The sequence below is a fragment of the Lissotriton helveticus genome, chromosome 6, assembly GCF_964261635.1.
Source record: "Lissotriton helveticus chromosome 6, aLisHel1.1, whole genome shotgun sequence".
In the NCBI taxonomy this organism is placed as follows: Eukaryota; Metazoa; Chordata; class Amphibia; order Caudata; family Salamandridae; genus Lissotriton; species Lissotriton helveticus.
Genome location: NC_136067.1, coordinates 94,663,116 through 94,684,622, shown reverse-complemented (window position 1 = coordinate 94,684,622; position 21,507 = coordinate 94,663,116). Strand labels below are relative to the sequence as shown.

General features: G+C 43.7%; 1 protein-coding gene across 1 annotated transcript in view; it reads left to right on the top strand.

Annotated features, from left to right (window-relative positions):
- The window catches only part of LOC144762274 (ATP-binding cassette sub-family C member 10-like), a 1,353,417-nt gene extending 1,333,080 nt beyond the window's left edge, over window positions 1-20,337 (top strand). Inside the window, exon 23 of the mRNA XM_078647416.1 lies at window positions 19,253-20,337. Coding sequence (XP_078503542.1) covers window positions 19,253-19,388 — 136 coding nt within the window. The 3' untranslated portion in view covers window positions 19,389-20,337. The remainder of the gene's footprint in view (window positions 1-19,252) is intronic.
- Window positions 20,338-21,507: the final 1,170 nt, after the last annotated feature.

The following is a 21,507-nucleotide window of genomic DNA, read 5'->3' as shown; positions in this document are numbered from 1 at the left end:
CTTCTTGGAGCGCTGGTCAGTCAGCATGTGTCCCTTAGTACACACCTATTGAAAATGTTCTGCATCCAAGAGAGTCTCAGATTTTCTTCTTAGCATTTGTTGTCTAAGCACGGAATCTCCTTTCTTGAAGACGGTGTTTTTAGCATGTCGGCTCTTGTCAGCATACACTTTCATCTTTTGATTGTTAGCCAAGTCCTTCTCATGAGTTGTTGTTTCATCTTTCTTTCTCTGATTGGGGCATTGAGGTAACTTGGTGTTTATTGCGCTCCCAAACATCAATGTTGCAAGACTTTCACCTGTGGTCAAGTGAGGTGTTGAATGGTAAGCTCTCATGGTAAAATTCAATACAGTTTTCAAATTGAGCTTCTTGAGAGTAGCACACTGCAATGCTTTCTTTAGTGTTCTCATAAAAAGCTCAACAAGTCCATTGGCCTCAGGCCACAGAGATGTGCTCCTTTGATGCTTTATGTTCAAATGCTCCATGAAATCTGTGAACTCTCGACTATTGAAGGGTGGGCCGTTTCAGACTTCACTATGGCTGGAACATCCTAAGTCGCATAGGTTACATTTATGCTTTCAGTGACTCGTTTTTGAGTAATAGATGAAAGATCTTCAACTAATGGAAATCGTGAGTATTCATCCATAATCACCAGAGGGTGATGTCCATTATCGAGTAGACCAGAAAAGTCAATGGCTTTTCTCAGCCATGCATGTTTTGGGAGTTCTGACATGTCCAAACTGTGGTGAATAGTTTTAGTAAAAAGGCGACTGCATAGATGACATGCCTTTAATTCTTTTTTAACTCTGTCATCAAGATAAGGAAACCCGACTATGTCTCGAAGAGCTTGTTTTCTTGCAATGATTCCACAATGTCTTTCATGGGCCACTTCAATTATTTTCTATCTCAGACTCTCCAGAATCAGGATTTTGACCCTCATAATATAACTTCTTCCAGAGTTATGGACAGTTCATCCTTGACATTTTGTATTTTTGATAGTCACCATTACTAATGAGTGGTCGAGTGTGTTGTTTCCTTGACTGATGTGTAATTCTATCCTTCAACTTTAACATGTCACTTTCATGGCTTATGGCAGTGATAATTTGAGCTAACAAAACGGCAGCTGATGTGTTTGATTTTAGTATTGAAGTTAATATAGGCCTCAGCCGGCTTGGATGAAGTCCCGTGACCTTGTATAGGCACTCTGGGCAAGTAGTCAGCAGGCTTCTGATCCTTCCCTGCCTGATGCACAATGATATAACTAACTCTTGTAATTGTAGTCACCATCGTTCAATATGAGGAGGCATTATGGCCTTTGGATTTCTAAATATAGATCGTAAAGCTTGATGATCAGCTACCAGCATAAAATGTTTTCCATACAAGAATACATGGAAATGTTCACAAGCCCATACCATGGCTAAGCTTTCTTTTTCATGTTGTAAATAAGCATTTTCTGTTTTGGACAAACTTCTACTTGCATATGCCACAATATGCCTTCGAGCATTCAGGTGCCTGCTGTGCTATGTAAGGATAGCTCTTAACCCGACTGGGCTAGTGTCAACAAAAATCTCTGTGTCAAGCTTCGGACTGAAGTATGCCATTTCAGTAGCATTCTCAATGACGTGTTTGATTAAAAAGTTTCTCACATTCATGTGACCAATGAAATGAAACATTCTTTTTTGTCAAGTCTCTGAATGTAAATTCAAGGATCTGTTGGAAAATAGTGCTACCGCTCAGGCATTGGCCACACAGCGCAGACTTTGACGTAGGGGATAAGGCCAACAAGTTGCTGGCCTCGCTGGATAAGCGACAGATGAACGGGAGCTGGGTCCCAGGACTGCAAGATACGAATGGGGCGAGTATGAAACAGGGGCAGAAATAGCTGAGGAGTTCGCTAAATACTTCGAGGGGATCTATGCGTCCTGTTCAGACCACACAGGAGAGGACTGCGGGCACCTCCTGCATGAGATCTCCCTGCCACGGCTCACTGAGGATGATAGGGAGTTGCTGGAGGGAGACCTGATGGCCAAGGAAATCAAATTAGCATCACAGGGCCTGCAATACAGGAAAGCAGCAGGCCCAAATGGTCAACCAGTTGAGATGTATAAGGTCATGCTGGAGGAAACTGCGGAACACCTGTTAAATATGTTCAACCAAGCAAAGAAGGAGGGCATATTACTGCCGGACCAAAAGACAGCGGTGATAACGGTAGTCCCAAAACCTGGCAAACAACCCACCGAGTGCAGGTCTTGCAGACCAATTTCACTACTCAACTATGAGGTGAATGTGCTCGCTAAGCTCCTGTCTGTGCTCTTAACAGGAGTGATTACTGCCCTTATCCACCCGGACCAATCTGGGTTCATTCCCCAAAGGAGCACTAGTTTAAACCTCCTAAGCTTGTTTGGAATACTCCACTTAATGGAGCAATGCCCAAATGAGCAATCAGCCCTTTTATCCCTCGATGCTAGCATGGCATTCGGCATTGTGGAATGGAGCTATCTCTTCACAGTCTTAGAGCGGTTCCGAATGGGCCCCAAATGTATCAGATAAGACACTAGCCAGGGTATGGGTCAAAGCCACTGTATCTCGTGTGTTTACCCTACAGAGAGGTACCAGACAGGGATGTCCACTGTCTCCAATGTTGTTCGCGCTAGCCCTTGAACCACTCGCGGTATAGTTAGGGCAGGACCCCCTGATCTGGGGAATACCAATAGGGGAAGAGAGGGAAGACCAAATATCACTCTATGCAGATGACATCCTGCTATACATGAGAAAGCTGAGACACTCAATTGACAACATTTTACAGATCTTCTGCGTATATGGGGACTATTCGGGATACCGTATACATTGGAACAAGAATCACTATTATATCCCCTAGCAGGGGAATCTCCCTCCCTGACATCCAGATGTGCAGTCCCCATAAATAAACAAGGTTTTAAATACCTTGGGATCCATATCACACGCGATCCCCAAGAGTTCTATCAACAGAACACGGGCCTTCAGCTTGACAAAACAGATGTAAAGCATTGGCGCATGATCCCCCTGACACTGCCAGGCCGGGTGGCTATATTCAAAATGATGGCTCTCCTGCGTCTGCTATAAGCATTGCAAATCACGCCACATGAGGTGCCCCCGTCCTTGTTCCAACAAGTGAATTCTGAACTCCACATGTTACTGTGGTGTGGGGCGACCCTGCTCATAGCCTTGAGTAAACTCTATAGAGTGGTCTATGAGGGAGGCCTGGTGGTACCTGACATCCATGGTTACTCCAGTATTGGAGCTTTCATAGTTTCACTTGCCTGAATCATTCCCCGTTGTCGAGACGGGAGTCTCCGGTACATAAAAAAGCAATGCTTAGTAGTATAGCAAACTGAAAGGAGGCCTAGGCGCATTTCCCTTTTGCAACCCATAACCTTTGTTATGTAAAAGAGACCAAACTTCTCCCTGAACCAATCAGAGCTCCTCACCCTCTAGAACCCTCCTGAGAGAACCTCCTGCCCCTCCGATTTTCTATCGCAAGTTGTGCTAGGGAGTCTCCTTTGAGCTCTGCTCACACTCTTCAGTTCTACTCAATCTGGATTGGATTTGAGAGTTTCTTCTTCTTCAGAATTACTTATTTGGATTTCTACATACTATTTCTCCAGTTTTTTACAATGGCTGACAAGGAGAAAAAGGTTAATTTAAAGCCTGTGCCACCTGTTCGAAGAAAAGTCTCTATAAAAACAACCCTCATAAGGATTGCATCTAATGCCTTTATCCAGACCATCTGGCAAAGGATTGTAAGGTATGTCGTACCTTTTCCAATAAAACTTTAAGGGATTGTGAAGGAAGGCTTTTACTATGGCTTCAAAGCTAAAAGCCAGGAAGGAAGTCATGTCTAGTGACAGTGAGGAATAGTATTCATCTTCGAAGAGATCTAAAAAAAGAAGCAGATCTCCTCAGGCTCATACCTCAGGAGAAAGACCTGAGAAGGCCCTTAAAAAGACCACCCCAGGGTCATCTGGCCGGAGTCCCTCTAAATCTCCTCCAAGCAAGGAAAAGGAGAGCAAGGGTCATGCTTCGGCGGTAAAACATGCCAAAAGGACAAGTTCAGAGCCCTCAAAATCACCCCCTAAGGTCAAACACTCAGTCAAAAAGCCGGCCTCAACACCACCTGAGGAAAGATTGGAAAAATCAGCATCGCTGACTGGTGCGTCGACGAAGAAAATAACTTCGTAGTTGACGAAATCTTAGGTAAAAGTTGCTTCAAAGGCTTTATCGCCGTTAACAGTACCACCGTTGACCGCAGTGTCGATGCCGAGATCTGTAGTGACGACGGCATTGAGGACGACAATGACTACGGCTACAATCACATCGACGATAGGATCACCGACGACGAAAGTGACCACGGATCGTCGACAGCAACGATGATGACAGTAAAGGCAACGTCGACGGTAGCGTCGACGACGATAATATCGTCGGCGGTCTCGACGGCGATCTCGAGGGAAAAAACCCCAGAAAAATGTTTTTGAGCCAAGAAAAGGACAATTACTCCGGAACTTACCTCTCCAAGTAAGGTAACACCTCTGGTACCATCTCACCTGTTGGAGGAAGAAGAGTCAGAAGAAGAGGAGGAGGATGGCGGTCCTTTTGGCTACGCTAGCAGCCCATCACAGTTACATGTGAAGTACCAAGAGAATTTTAAGATCGTCCACAGCAGCAATACCGCCAGGTGTATTAGGAGGAGATGATGAGTGTTCCTTCTTCATTGTTAAAGGATCTGCAGTTCATGCTAGAGGATTATAGAAAGAGATATCCTCTACCTAATACCTCTAAGGAATTACCAGTGGCTACGCCTCAACCACGCTCTATGCCAAGTACGCCAGTGCGTAGGAGGGAGATGTTGCCGGAGCCCTTGCCTAGATCTCCACCTGCAAGGTCTCAACAGGAACCAGTGACCCCTAATCACGGACCCTAGCAGAGAATGGGACGATTATCTCATTCCGTCGCCTTCTTCTCCTTCGCAGAAACCCGCCAATTCTCCACCGGAGGACATCAGTGGTTTTCATAACCTAATGGAGAGAGTCACAAACAGATTCGCACTCACCATGTCAACAGACAAAACAGAATGTTTCTTGTATGACTTCAAGGAACCTTATCGCAAGACAGTTCGGTACTTACCGATTGTCAGTCACATATGGGAAGAAGGCCTGAAAGTCGTGGAGACGCCAGCAACGGTGACTCCAGTACTCGCCAGACTGGACAAGAAATATAAAGCACCTTCTGATGCTCCAGCTTGTCTTTTAGGCCACCCCAAACCGGACTCAGTCATTACCCAAGCGGCTCAGCCGAAATCAAGAAACCCTTCAGCTCCTATTACGACACCTCCGGACAGAGAGAGTAGAAGATTGGACAAAGTGGGGAAGAGATTTTCCTCTATGTCTGCCCTTCTAGTGAGAGCTGCGAATGCCCTAGCCATTCTGGGCAGGTATGATAGGCAGATCTGGTGTGACCCCTCACCTTCCATAGACCGCATACCAGAGACAGATAGACAGGAGGCCAGGAAGATTCTAGAAGAGGGGGAGAGGACCTCGGCTGAAGTCATTCATTGCGCTATGGACATAGCGACCACAGCTTACAGATCTCTGGGAGGAGCGGCAGTACTACGCAGGCAAGGATGGCTACGAGCAACAGCGTTTAGACCGGAGGTCCAAAATAAGATCTTGGACCTTCCTTTCAATGGAGAGGATTTATTTGGCAAAACAAATACAGATACAGCTCTAAGGGTAGGGGCCAATCGTCGTACAGAGGAGGATACCAGCAAGGACGATATTCATCTTAATCGACCTCATCTCAGCCCTACCGTCAACAGTATACACAGCGCCAGTCAGGAGGCTACACAAAGTCTACTCCTAAGGGTAGAGGGGGTTGTCAGGGGAAAGATAACACCCAAAAAATGACAACCTTCAGGATATGCTACACCTATTCCTCTGAAGTCACATGTTCCCCTGGGTGGAAAGATTGCTTACTTTTTCCAAAATTGGCAGCAAATTACAACGGACCAATGGATCCTAAACATAATTCAATTCGGACACACTCTAGAATTTCTGCAAACCCCCCCTTGTACAACGCCAAAACATCAAGAGGTCAAATACTTACATTAGATGTGGCGGGAGATTCGGACAATGCTCCAAAAGGGAGCAATAGAACTGGTGCCGAACTCCCAGAGGGGAAGGGGGTTTTACTCCCTATTTTTTCTAGTCAAGAAAAATGTCCTGCAATGGCGTCCTATTCTAGACCTCAGATCCTTAAAAGTCTATCTCAAGAAGCAATCTTTCAGAATGGTTTAGCTTCAAGACATCCCACTACTTTTAGACCCAGGAGATCATATGACCACATTGGACCTACAGGATGCGTACTTTCACATCCCCATCCATCCTTCCCACAGGCAGTACCTTCGGTTCGTGGTAGCCGGACAACATTATCCATTCAAGGTACTGCCGTTCGGCCTGAAATCAGCCCCAAGATTTTTTTTTATTAAACATTTTATTTTCATCACCAAACAAGGCAGGTACAATGGCAGGAGTACTTTCAGTAATATGATAATGTTACAATCACGTCTCTGTATTTGGTAGGACAAATAATAAACATAGTGGCAATATTATATCTCGACATAGGTCAATAATAATCCCCCCTCCGATCAGCTTAAACCTCTTCCATCTCTTCGTCCGAACTATGAATGTCTCCCTCAGGCAATTGTTCACATATTTCCCCCCTAAAAACGTTCCAAGCAGTCCATATCTGATTCCAGCTGCGGGGACTCCCCCTGTTAGCATACACTGAACGTTCCGTAATCATTATCAGGTCCATATGTTTGCACCAAGCTGACAATGTAGGTCTATCCGCTACACCCCATTTCTGTGCAATGTCCCTCTTAGCAATCATCATTCCCAGTGTGCCCCATATCTGTCCGTGGCGAGTTAGATCATTCGGGTCCCAAACATTAAGGAGACATTTCCGTGGTTCCGGCAAGAGAGACACTTTTAGTGTTTGCGAGATGGTGCGCATTACTTGCCGCCAAAATTCAGTTATTACTGGACATTCAATAAAGTATGAAATAGAGTATCCTCCTCCCCGCATCCACGGAGGCAGAAGGGATGCTGCGTGCGCTGAAGCTTATATAAAGTGGTCCTGGTGTAGTAAATGTGGTGTAGGATTTTCAGCTGTACTAGTCTAAATTTAGCTGAGATGCCCACTTCCTTAGGGGACGCCAGGGCCTCCAACCATTCCGTATCGTCTAATTCGCCCACCTCTTCCACCCATTTTTCACGTAGTTTTAGTGTCGGGTCCGGTAGGTTGTTATGTAGTTTCCGGTATGTGAGTGACGTAGCACTGCGTTGCATATAGTCAGTTAAGAGCCGATCCTCCAGTGGGGAGGCCTCCGGGACTTCAGTACCCTCTGGTAGCGCCGTCAGTAAAGCATGTCTAATCTGTGCATATCTATACGCTTCAGTTGAACCCAGGTCATATTGCTGTTGAAGTTGCGTAAAGGGAATTACTGTTCCCTTGTGCCAGAGGTCTCCCACCGTGGATATGCCGATATTGTCCCACTGCGTGAAGCCCTTACTTTTTCCCAATTGTCCCAACTCCCTGGCGCCTCACAGCGGGGTCCGTTTGGTTATAGTTCCCTTACATCCCAGTCTCGATTGCGCCGTGTACCAGAGTGTGACAGAGTGTTTCGTGGGTCCTATCAGCTTAGTGGCTAGTTTCCTATTGTAGAGCACTGCAAGCATGTTGTTTGAGCCTAGTTGTGCCCTATCGGCCCTGTATGCTGGGTCGTCTTGGGGTGCATGAATCCAGTAATTGAGGGTTTTCAGATATAACTGTAAATTAGGTAACGCAATCCCCCCGTCATACCAGCTCTTGTTTAATTTGATTTGTGCAATACGGGCCGGGCGATTCCCCCCACAACAAGTTTGTTACTAGAGCTGCCACCTGTTTAAAAAATCGTAGCGGAACCGGATATGGAGTGTTATCGAGTGCATAGAGAAATCTGGGCAGTGCCATCCTCCTATATAGCGCTGCTCTGCCCAGCAAGGTTAGGGGCATAGACTCCCAGTGGGTCACATCCCGTCTTAGTCGTTCTAATGGTGGTATCAAATTTTTTTTTTTAAAGTCGGCCTCGCGTTTGGTGATATATATTCCTAAATATTTAAATGAGTTTTCCGCTAGTATTAGTGGGCAGTCATTCGGAAGCATAGGCGCCGGACCTTTCAGGACATATAACACTGACTTAGTCCAGTTTATGGGGTATCCTGGCGCTTTCCCGTGAATATCACAAAGTGTGAGAAGTTTAGGGATTCCAGTTTCCGGGTCCGTCAAATATGCCAACATGTCGTCGGCATAGAGCGAGAGGCGATCCTCCCATTCCTCCTTCCAACTTATACCTTTTAATAAGGGGGTTGCTCGGATTAGAGTAGCCAGAGGTTCTAGGACCAATGCAAACAACAAGGGCGACAGGGGGCAGCCCTGACGTGTCACTCTGGCTAATGGCACCGTGTGTGATAAATGCCTGTTAGCCGTCACCTGTGCCATTGGGTTAGTATATAAAAACCTTATCCAAGCCCTAAATTTGGGGCCAAACCCCATTCTGGACAGTACCGCGAAAAGATATCCCGACTCCACCATATCAAATGCCATTTTGGCATCCAATGACAGTATTACCGCCGGGTCTGTTAACGACGATGTTCGTGCCAACTCCCCATGGGCTCGTCTGAGATTGAGGGACGTATTTCTGTTGGGCATAAAGCCTGACTGATCCGGGTGGATCAGCTGTGGGAGGTGGGTCATCAACCTGCTGGCTAACAATTTCGCTAGTATTTTAGCTTCTGCATTCAGCAGTGAAATAGGGCGGTACGACGTGCATTCCCAAGGGGGTTTGCCAGGTTTTGGAATTGCTACGATTGTCGCAGTACGATGGTCTAATGGGAGTTCCGCAGTCGCCAGACTGTCATTAAACATTACCAATAAATGTGTGCTAAGGGTATCAGACATTATCTTGTACCATTCTATGGGGATTCCATTAGGGCCCATCGCCTTCCCTGATTGTATCGCCTCTATCGCCAGTTGTATTTCATCAGCTGTGAGGTCTGCCTCCAGCTCCAGACTAGCTTCATGCGTCAGTGCCAGGGTGTTTATATGGCTCAATGTTTCCAATGCAGCAACCTCCGATACTACCTGCTCCGGAGTATATACTACCCGAAAGTATTCTGCAAGTGTGTGTACTATCTCCTGGGGGCGTGAATGCAATGTTCCCTCCCTTGTGCGTAGGGATTGTATTCCATTGGTGCTGCCCCCTTTCTTGTCCAGCCAGGCCAATAATTTCCCTGCTTTGTCCCCCACTTCGTATATTTTATGTGTGGTTGTTGTAATACTATCTATCGTTTGTTTCTTTAGGTGCTCTTTGTGTTAATGCTGACATATCTGTAGGGCGTGCGCTGTGTCTGGTGTAGGGTCTGCCATATGTGCATCATTTACCGCATGCAGGGCCAACTCCAACGTCGACAATTCCTGCTGCTGCGATCGCTTATATCCAGTGATGGAGGCTATCGCCCGACCCCGGAGGACTGCTTTATATGCCTCCCAAAGTACCGAGGGTGACTGTACAGAGGATGTGTTCTCCTCAAAGTAGTGCCTAGTAGCCATCTTAAGTTCTTTCTTTATAGGTGGGATCTTAAAATAGTTGGGATAAATAGGATATATTCTCTTGCGGGTTTTTTCCTGGCAAGCCAGCGTCAACAATACCGGGGAGTGATCTGATATACCCCTAGGCTTGATGTCTACACTTTCTACGTTTTGTAATCGGTTTCTCAGAAGCAGGAAATGGTCTATCCGGGATAGACTGTTATGTACCGTGGAGTGAAAAGTGTACTGATTAGTCGTGGGGTGCATATGCCTCCAGACATCTGTCAGTCCCATTGCTTCGAGGAAGCTCTGAAACCGAGAGGGCCCGGATGATTGCTTTCTAGTGGGGAATCTATCCTGTGTCTCGTATATCGTTGTGTTGAAGTCTCCCCCTATAATCAGATCTCCTTGTGGCAAGGCTAGAACAAATTCTCCCAGCACAGGCAGCGCTATGGAATGCAACGCAGGCGGAATGTACACTGATATTATATTAAAGAGTCGGCCCTCCCATTGGCCCTGCATCGCAGCGAAGCGCTCCTGGTCATCCACCTTAGTCTGCAATATCAAAAACGGTGCAATTTTTTTAATCAGATTACCAGTTCCCCTGGAGCCGGACGTGAATTCTGAGTGCACCGCCATTTTATATCCTCTCCTGTTTAGCGCTTGGCATGCCTTCCCCGTAAGGTGAGACTCTTGCAGCAGGATTATCGCAGGATTATGGCGTTTTATGGCCTGCAGAACCAGACCCCTCCTAATTTTATCTCCTAATCCCCTAACATTCCACATTAGCACTCGCAGGGGGGCCACCAGGGAGTCCCGTGAAACCTCACCATGGAGGTCCGCCCGCGGGTTGTGTGCCATCAGTGTAGTGGTGAAAACGGGGGAGTGAGTCTCCCGACCTACGCTCGACATGACTGCCTGTCCATCGTGCTCCTAGTATATGTAGTCCTGCACTACTTGCCTCAATAAACACAAACTGAAAAACAAAATCCCATTCCTCCCAACCAACCCCTCTCCCTGCTTCCCTGCTTAACGGACAAAAAAAACGCCCGCCACCCCAACTTAGCAGAGTGCTTCTTCCCAACCCAACCCATAGTACTTGCTTGTTGGGGTAAAAGGTCCGTAAGGCAGCAGCCCTCTACGCCCCTGCAGACTCGCCCCAGTCCGGAATCCAGAGCCAGCTCAGTGTCCAACTGATATTACTGCATCTTGCTCAGTAGGTCGGGAAATCAAAGGTCTTGGCTCTGTTCATGTTCGTGTAGTACTAGCCGTGGCGAGCGGGTCAGATCCTCTCGTTCAGGTTCCTCAGATCCTTCGTGAGCTTCTTCCTGATGGTGCCGTTGAGTCTTGTTGAGACGTCGACACGTTCCTGTCGGTCGCCAGCCATCCAGCCAGTCACGCGCCGCCTCTGGTGTGTCAAAAAACCACGTTTTATGGTCTGCTACCACTCGGAGCCGGGCCGGAAACAACATGGAGTAAGGTAAGTCATGCTCCCTCAATGCTTTTAAAAACGGACAACATAACGGCAATGCACTACTTAAACAAACAGGGAGGAACAAAATCACTCTCACTATCTCAAGAGGCCCAGAAGATATGGGAATGGGCTCTGCAAAACAAGATATCCATATCAGCAGAACATGTCCCAGGGGACCAGAACGTCAAAGCAGATACTCTCAGCAGGCTCAAGTCCACCTGTCACGAGTGGGAGATCGATCAAGGGATTCTGGACAACATCTTCCAAAGATGGGGAAAACTGACGGTAAACCTCTTAGTGACAGGGGAGAACAGGAAATGCTGGTTCTTCACAAGCTGGCTTCCCCAACGGGGATCTTGGGGGAATTCATTTTCGATGGCATGGCCAGGCGTCTTTGCCTTCGCTTTTCCTCCGATTCCCCTCTTGCCACGAGTTCTTTTTTTTTTTTTTGGTACCTTTGGAATAAACTTTGGATTAGTTCTGAGAATCATTCTGTCTTCCTTAAACTGCAAGAAAGGGTCTTGAATCGTGAGAGCCTGCAATTCTTCCACTCTCCTGGCCGAAGTGAGCGCAATGAGAAGCGCCACCTTCCACAATGGGAATTTGAGATCTGCCCTGTGAATTGACTCAAAGGGCTGCTTCACTAATTGTGAAAGAACTATGTTAAAATGCCAGAGAGGTGGTGGAGGCTTTATTGGAGGAAAAACTCTGAATAATCCTTTCATGAATTGTTTAATGATTCTTGCAGACCATAGAGATGGTCCTGGGGAAGTCCTTCTGTAGCGTGATATTGCAGCTAAATGTACTTTTATAGATGCATGAGCGAATGTATGGAATAATCTCATGCAGTGCCGAATTTAGTGGATGAATGTTACATCTTTGGCACCACAGACAGAATCTTTTAAATTTCATTCTGTAGGTCGTGTTAGTCCTATCTGCTCTGGCCTGTGATAGGATGTCTTTACATTCCTGTGAGATCTTTAGAAGTTGGAACTCACAGTGCTCAGGAGTCAGGCCGCTAAATGCAATGATTTTGTGTCCGGATGGAGCACTTGTCCCTGGGACATCATCAGAAGCGATGGTATTTGCTGGAGGCGAATCGGATGGACTTCCGACAGCAGCAGAAGCTCTGTGAACCAGTATTGTCTGGGCCACCATGGAGCTATCGGGATCATCCTGCATGGCTCTTTCTTGATCTTCATAAGAACTCGTGAAAAAAAAAAAAAAGGAAAGAAAGAGAGACAATCTCACCTTTGCGTATAAAGTGAAAATTCAGTATAAACATAAGAAGTGATGAGTGGAATCTTTATGATATGGAATCGATGAACGTATGCATGTGTTACAAAACGTTGTTTATCATATGAGTTCTATTGAAAAGATAATATCAAAAATAAGCAATCAGTACAATAAAAATAAAATTCCATTATACATAATCAGAAAAGATTGCGCAAAGGTAGGTTCATATATTTTAAGCATAATTAATAGTCATAAGGCCCGAAATCCATAAAGAAAAATTACCAAATATCAAGTAATCAACATATAACCATTGGGCACTCTGTTACAGCTCAAATATTGTGATTCACATAACAATGAATCATATGATACTGAACACTCACCTTCACTATATATAATATATTTCAAAGCATATGACAAAGGTCACGAGGTTAGCTCCCATGTAACGTACAGCAGGTCAAAAATTTTCCTGCTAGGGAAAGAGAAAAGAGGGGGGAGAAAAATGAGAATGATAAGCGAAGTCATAAATGCACAATAAGAATCACAAAGATTATCACAAAAAAATAGGAAGGATAGGTTACATTGACAGTCCACAAATAGTCCAGGTGAACCGTGTGAAGTAAAAATGACGACCATGGCAGCAGATGTTCCCTGTTATGTTAATAAGCGCAGGGCAAAGGAGAAACTGGGTATGTGACACAGATGAAAGCTACCGGAGACTTCTTCATTGGAAAGAAAGAGGATGTGGCTTAACCTCTAGTGCGGCTCAAGTGCCTAGTGATTTATGGGCAAATTACTTCATCTCCCTGTGCCTGAAAAAAAATGATGTCTGTCTGTAATGCAACTGGTGCTCATGAAAGCACTCTGATACCTTCTAGTCGAGTTCACCCTATATAAATCTGCAAAAAACAAAAAGAGGTACAGTCCACATCTCCCTCCTTTTATGTGTGCGTTGTCTCCCGTGAAGGTGGTTTTGTAGGTGCGTCAGCTATTGCCAATCTCTCTTAGATATTGACATGAGTAATGCAGTTGACAATCAAGGTAGAATATAATACACTTTCAGTTCCTCATTGATGCACAGGGCAGATGTTATGCAAGGGTATGGATTGCAAATAGCACTGTATTTCCCTTTGAGATGAGATAAGTGCTTACTTTTGAAGCTGACTTTTGTAACTATTTTAGAATGGCTCTGGCAGCTTGCTGGCAGCTTGCCGGCGCCATTCTAAAATAGTTACAAAAGTCAGCTTCAACTTTTGACCCAATCCGTTCCGCTCGCGGATTTTGCCGAAAATCCGCAAAATCCGCGAGCGGAACGGATCCATGTGCTTTCCTTTATGCTGGTGCACATTAAGCTCGCTAGCACCAATGCAAGTACCTGCTTTATCAGACGTCTGCTTACTTACAATGTTTGAGTAAACCTGGGCGTAGTACTACGCTACGCTCTTGGAGCATGCGTAGTTTGCGCTACGAAGCAATACGCGAATTGCACGTAGCACAGTGTAAAATCGCGTAGCGTAGTGGGCATTTTTTGCTTGCTCGCGGTCCTCAACGTCAAGTTGGCGACCGAGAGCGAGCAAAATCAACATTCTCACGAGATTTCTTCCTCGTTCGCGATCCGCAACATCACGTTGCCGATCGCAAGCGTTGAAAATAAACTTTTCTGCAAGATTCTCAACGCGGTGAGGTCAGGTTTCTTATTGCGAGTGGTCGCGTATGCTCGGGACCGCTTCCGATGAGAAACTACCAGCAAGATTTTTTATAATCTTTTTGTTATCAATCTCTGCCAGTGCATCAGTGAAATCATGAAATGTCTATATCAAAGCAGTCTATCTATTGCTAATGTTTAGCTTTTTTGCGTGATTGAATGGTGGTAGTGGTTTCAGGAAAGCACCAGAGTTGTAGACCAGTGTGGAACTTACTGACACTGCGTATGGAACTCTGTAGTTTGGTTTATGTGACTCAGCAGTGAGGCCTTGCGACGTGCTGGCCTCAGGACCATCCTTAATGATAGCCGGAAGCGTAACTTCCTTTACTGCTAGCTGAAACATTTCACTATTCCGAAGATATTCGGAGACTGTAGTGATGGTCCCATACTTGTCAAACACAACCCCTGTGCTCGATCTGGGTTGCGGCACCTGGCGTTGAGGTCGTACCGGTTAATTTTACTCAGGTTCTGGTGAGTTATAATTGTTTTATCCTTAGGCGTCTCTTTGTGCGATCTTCATATTCGCCACTTTCTAACTGTAACGTTATCTTGCACTTTTTGATTATCGATAGCTGCCCTTTGAAAACCGGGTTGTATCTGCCTTTAGCATTCATGCTCCGGGCTACATATGACTGTATCTTGTATAGCAGCGTGGTGCCTTTACATGTGGTCTGACCAGCAGGTTCTTGTTCATCGATATGAAGATTTATTTGCAATGCGTTTGTATTTTTCAACTTCTTTATGGAGGCTGGAGTTGGGCTTTGTCTCCACAGGCATTAGGCGTTGTTTCCGCTCTTCGACTGCAACACACAAGGCACCACAAGCAATTTACGTGGACCATGGTAAACTCTCTGGGAGAACACTGTTGATCCTTGGGTTACTTATCACCTATCTCATCGCCAGTTGTAGCATCCTCCCCGGCCTAGGTACCCACAAAGGACTATGCCACAGACGGAGCTTAGTATTACACGTCTTTATTCAAGTTTGTGTAACTGGGAACCCAAATTTCTTAACAGCCTTTATTGCATTCCACTCTAACATTTACGTCACAGTTCTACTTAGTCCATGTGGAGCCAGAAGGGTTCCATAATTTCTAAATTGTTAGACACTACAGTCATGAATTCATATATACCATATGGAAAATGGTATAATGTTTGCAGCGTACTCATCATTTCTGCGACAAAGTAATGCACCACTAGGGGAAGTTAGGGGCAAAGTCATAGTGGCAGGCAGACCACCAAAGTAAAATGTACTGTTCCGAGTGCTGTTGGATGCAGGGAGTGTGATGAGGTGTAGTGTGGTTGTGGTGTATGGGTGTGTATTGTGGAGTGCAGTGTTAGTGCTATACAGTACGAAGTTGGTTCATTGGAATGCAATGTGGGTGCAGTGAGGTACAATATGGTTAGGATATCCCGTTTTAGGTTTAAACCTATACTAACTAATAAAACCCAACTGAAAGGAAAACAGCCCTCACCAGTAAATGTATACACACTGGAAAAACACCTTCACAGCCACAAACTAGAAGCCATTCAAAAAAAGGAAAAGAAGAGTGAAAGAGTCTACTTTATTTCTTCCAGAAGGGACAAACACAGTGTAACTCTGTTATACAAAGCAGCAGCAAGAAAGACTAGGCTAACATTAGTATGCTTGAGTTTTGGTATTTAGGGATGTCACTAAAATATATTTTTTTCTTCCAATTTGCTTTTTTCAATTTTGCGGTCTTTGGTCTAAAGATGAAAGGTTTAGAAGCATGTATAGGTCTTATTTAATTATTTTATTAACTATACAAAATCAGCAAATATCAAAATCATATTTGAGATTTTGGCTATGTTTGATTCTTTTTTAGGTAAAAGAGCTGCTTTCATAAGAATCTTTCCCAATATGTGCCATCACATTTACCCACAGACATAGAGGACGGTAAAAACCCTTTGAAAGATAAGCCCCCTTTTCTAGCGAGTCAGTATTGATAGTAGGTAATTTGCCAAACACCCTAGGCATTATACATTCAATGCAAGGTGTAGTGACAGGTATATGAAATGGAAAAGAGTGTTGTCACTAAGCATCAGTGATAGTGGTGAAATGTGACACCAGATTTTTGGAAAACATGTCATTTGGAATTCTGCTCCAAAAGGTTCTTATCAAGTTCAACAAAGATTGGAGTGATATTGTTTGTATTTGCTGTGATTCAGCTACGTATTTGAAAAAGTTGTGTGAATACCTGTCAAAATTGATACCTGAGCTGAAGTGCTTCCCTATAAGAGATCCTTACTACTTGCAAGTTAATGAAGAATGCTTTTGACTCTGTGGTCCATTCAATGCAAATATTTCTCATTTTGTGCATTGTATTGCATCAAAGAAAGAGTCATCCCAAATGTTTCACCTAGTCACTAGTTCTCAGTCCTTGAGGCTGTGAATGCTATGTTATACATGTGACAACCATTTACAGAATTTTTGCTTAGCGATGATGCCAAAGGCATGAAATGTGAGGATCTTCCGTCGCACATTGATAGTGTTGTGAAAAAAAGTACACTATACTGCATTCTTAGATTTCTTAGAATTTTACAGGAAAACATGACTGTTGTAGTGAACATATTAAAAAAACTAGAGTCTGAAAACAACCTTGTCTACCAAGTGCTCATTGTAATTGGTGTAGATGTGAAACATCTGTTTGATGATATGCTTGGTGACACTTTCAGTGACTTTGTTGAGATGCTTGCCACTTGGTATAAGCAAAGAAATGTTGAGGAACAATTCAGGAAATGTTATTTTACAATGCAAGAGAAATTGCTTGCAATGGTGCATAGAAATGTTCCTTTACCAACAATGGCATTTGAAGTCAATAAAGCCCCACTGCGGTACTCTGCACAAGTTCTAGATCCCTTCCGTAATGTGGAATTTTCTTCGAACTTTGAAAAGTACTGCTACATATGTTGCATAACCTGTCCCAGAGAATCGCAATCTTCAGGTGCACCAGTTTTGGCATGGAAAGCTATGTCAGTGTCCAGAGTTAGCAAATTGTGTACTGGCTGTTTTAGCTCTGCCTGTCTCGAGTGCCAATGTTGAGGGGGCCTTTTCACAGATTAAAGTTTACATGGGAAGTAAAGGGTGTGTGTGCATGACCAAAGACTCACTGAAGAAGCATTGTGTGGTGCACTGCAATAAATTTGATTTGTAAAAATGTATTTGGAACCATATACAGTATGGGCCAGATGTATCAAGGGTTTCCCCGTCTGCAAACGGGCAAATTCGCAGAATAGGCCCGTTTGCTAACAGGATAAAAGCCTTTTGCGATGTATCATCCCAACAGGCATTCGCAAAATAGGAAATTGCAAAAATTGTGATTCCTTATTTTGTGAAGGCATTTAAGGAATCCTTAAATGAAATGCAGGAAACCCAAAAAAATTGCGACCTGCCTTTAAGGAATCACAAATTACCACCAACTTCTAGTTGGTTGTAATTTGCAAATCCCTATGAAAATGTACTCTTTGGCATTTTTTAAGTGGCATGTGGTGCGCATACTTGCCCTTAGGGCATGTATGTGTCCCATATGTGCACACATGCATATTTCAGGGGTGCAACAGGGTGTCCTTTTGGCACCCTTGCACCCTTGAAATTGCATGCTCAATTTGCGAATGCAATCCTATTCATTCGTATGGGCCTCTAGATCCATAGTAATGAATTGGAAGGTATTCATCAATAGCGAATCACAATTTGCGATTCGCTATTGAGGAATATGTAGGATTCACAATTTTTTTGCAAATCCTACATACATTGCATTTTGCTTTTCTTAAGTAGCGAATCGGTAAAATTCGCTATTTAAGAATCGCAAATGCAATTCCTGATACATCTGGCCTATATGTACACTCTATATATGCCATGCACTGTCAGTTAAGAAAACAAGCAATAATAAAAGCAAAATGTTCCATAAAGAAAAACCTTGTTTATGTTATTTTTAATGGCTCGAAAATGTGTAACCACTGATAACCACTGTTTTTTTAAGGTATTGAAATCACTGGAAAACACGGAAAAATCCCCACCAGAGTTCACCTAAGATAGAAATTGAAACAGGAAAGCCTAAATATGATTGCTGTTGTATGTGGTGTACGTGCCTTGAGAAACAGTGTGGTGATCTTACAGTGTATTGACAGTAGTACACTGTGATATCTTTAGAGTGCAGTGTTGGTGCTGTGGGGTTCGGTCTGAGTGATGTGCACTTCTAGTGTGAAAGGGAACACCGTGTGTCATGGCATTCTGTGTGAGTGCTGAAGGGTGCTGTTAGATTTAGTTTGAGCATGGTAAAATGCTGCATGTGTATGGTCTGATATAGGTGGAGTGGCAAGCAGGGTCATTGTATAAGTGGATGTATAATGTAGAGGGTAGTTGTGTCCACTTATATGTTACTGAAGCACAGTGTGACGTCAGCTGTCATTGATGAATTTGGCAGGACACACCAGTAGGGATTGAGCAGAACTTGACTGTGTTTTCGCATTATATAAAACCTGGCTCACTTGGATACTGTCACTGTTAATACATTCTGTCTGTGGATGATTTGTAATATTATGTATATTGTGTCTGTACTTTCATTTTGCTCATTGTATAATATGCAGAAAGGAGCTTATTGTGCCAAGTGTGTTTCCTGTTGCCCCATACTGCATTTCACTCCCCCTGCTCCTTCCTTGCTAGAAGCGTCTATAACATTATTATAGAGCCAGACGGGCTTTCCCATCCCTGGACAATCGAACTAAGAAAGACAAGTGTTCACAACTCCCAGAGTGAACACCTTCCACTAGCCTTCATTTACTTATGTTTTGCACAACACAAAAGATAGCATGAATTTACTTACCATTTTAGAGGCATCCAGGGCTAAATTGTATTGCATCGCATGAGTGATAAATAATGGTCACTGCATGTTTAAATGAGGAGAGGGCTTACTGGGTGAACCTCTATGGAGCACTACATTTTTTTTGTGATTCTGCATGTCCTCTTTCTGTGCGCCTCCAGCTGCAGGTCACAGTAGCTGTGTAGTGAGAGCCATTGGACCACGGATGGAGGATCTGCAGGACTCTCAACTCTCACTGCAAAGCTTTCATAACTCATTGTATGAGGAATAACCTGAGCAGTCCCAGTGCTGTCGCTCTCTTCCCTAATGCCCCTGTCCTCCTTCTTTCTCTTCATGCAGGTTGGACACGATCATGGACTCCGACCGGGTGCTGGTGATGCAGGCTGGGAAGGTGGTGGAGATGGGGTCCCCTCAAGTGCTGTGTAACATGGAAGACTCTGCTTTCTACCGGCTTGTCCACAGCGAACAGCTGTAACAGGAGAGCCAATGCTTCAATGTGGAGGCAATGGGACATGAGGTCTCACTGGGGGAAATCAGACTGAGCTGTATTGGTTAACAGATTGACTTTACCTGATGTCAGTTATTGAATGGTCATAGACATCTGAATACGAAGGATAACTGTGCACTAAGTGAATCATTGTCATTGTTCCTATCCTGGTGGGCAACCATTTAAATCAACACTAACTGGCAAGCTCTTGAAAGTGTCTAGGAATAAATCCACATGGAGCATGAGGCATGAATTGGCTAGAAGGGTGGACAGTGTTGGTAGTTGTACCTGGCTGCCGGCACACACAGAGCACAAGATTAAGGCTGTCTGCTTGGTACCTTCCAGGAAATGGAAACAGGGACTAACTTAAGATAAGGCTCAGTCATGGCATATTTGTGCAGGGGCACAAACGCAGCAAAGAGAGTGAGAACACAAATAACATTAGCGAAAAGTGAGTAGTGGCATGGGAAGATGAGCAACATTGAAAAAACATTTGAGAATCTTTAAATCTATACTTAGATGCTTGGAACACTCAAGAGGTAGACCGCTCTACACTCCAGAGATGGTGGGCAAAATGATAGTGTCATGCGCTACTCTACACAGTATTGCTACCAGAGCTTCCATTGAGTGGGAACATAAAATCAAATTGATTATCGGAAGGGACATTGCGAGAAGAAAGGACTTAGGGCTAGATGTAGGTAATGAAAATTTACCGATTCTAAAATTCCGAATTTTACCGATTCGGTATTTTAGAATCGGTAAATGCAATGTAGATAAAAATTCGGTAAGTATTACCGAATTGGTAATTCCCATTCATTCCTATGGGCCTGGAGGCCCATAGGAATGAATGTGAATTACCGAATCGGTAAATACCGATTCGGTAAAATAGGGAAACATTCAAGGGTGGCAGGGTGTCACATTGACACCCTGTTGCACAACCGGAAAAGTGCTTGTGTGCACATGTGGCACACACACATTCCCTAAGGGCATGTATGTCTGCCACATGGCACTGTTGAAAATGCACAGATTTGCATTTTCAAAGGTATTCGTTATTTACCACCAACTAATAGTTGGTGGTAAATAACGAATCCTTAAATGTAAAAAGCACTCACTTGAGTGCTCTCTACATTAAGGATTCGGTAATTTACCGAATCGGTATGTTAAGAATTCGGTAATTTATCGATTCCTTAAATTACCGATTCTGTAAATTACCGAATCCTACTATTTGGCCACCTACATCTGAAAAGCCTAATTCCGGTAGGTAACGGCAGAAATTCGGTAATTACTGGAATTAGGCTTCCTACATCTGGCCCTTAGTTTTGATTTTTTTTCTCATGCTTACCTAATTACCATTTCTATGCCCTACCTTATGCATGCTCTTCTTCTGTTGTATTTGGTAATTCAAATGATGTATACTGAACTTAAAACCAATTTCACAAAATGTATCTGTGTTGTAGAATTTTTTAGACCTGCAAATTTCTCTATCTATGCTGTGAACAATATTTAAACCATAATTTACACAAGAACTGGTTATATGTATTTTACTACATGAAACCTATTGAATTGGATGACATTTTTACAATTTATAGAACATTTGGATAAGCAGATGTCAAATTCTATAATTTCAGTTGGTAGTATGATTTGCTAATAAAGACAGCATTCAGTTTTACATTTTTGTATTAACAAATAAACACATTAACTAACATACTCCATCTCTAAAATGTGTAACCTTATCTAAAACCAGAATAAATATTGTAACACTACATTTATATAGGTTCCAAAATCGATTTCCCCCATTAGAAAATATCATGTAAAATACATTAAAATCTAAATACACATATAAATCTATTCTTCACATTTACTTTTGCAGATATCTACAAACATACACATTTCTCCCTCTCTCTAATACCCACTTATACAAAATCAACTATAAAGATTATAAACCCTATCTAAACTATCTAATCTTCAATATGTAAAACAAATATATTATTGTTAAATACTAACAAGCCATAAGACCCTCATTCCCAAATTAATTACAGAATCGAGCATTGTCATCATATACATTTAAATTTGTTGTGCTGTGGTGTAGAGTGCTTCCTGGAATCCC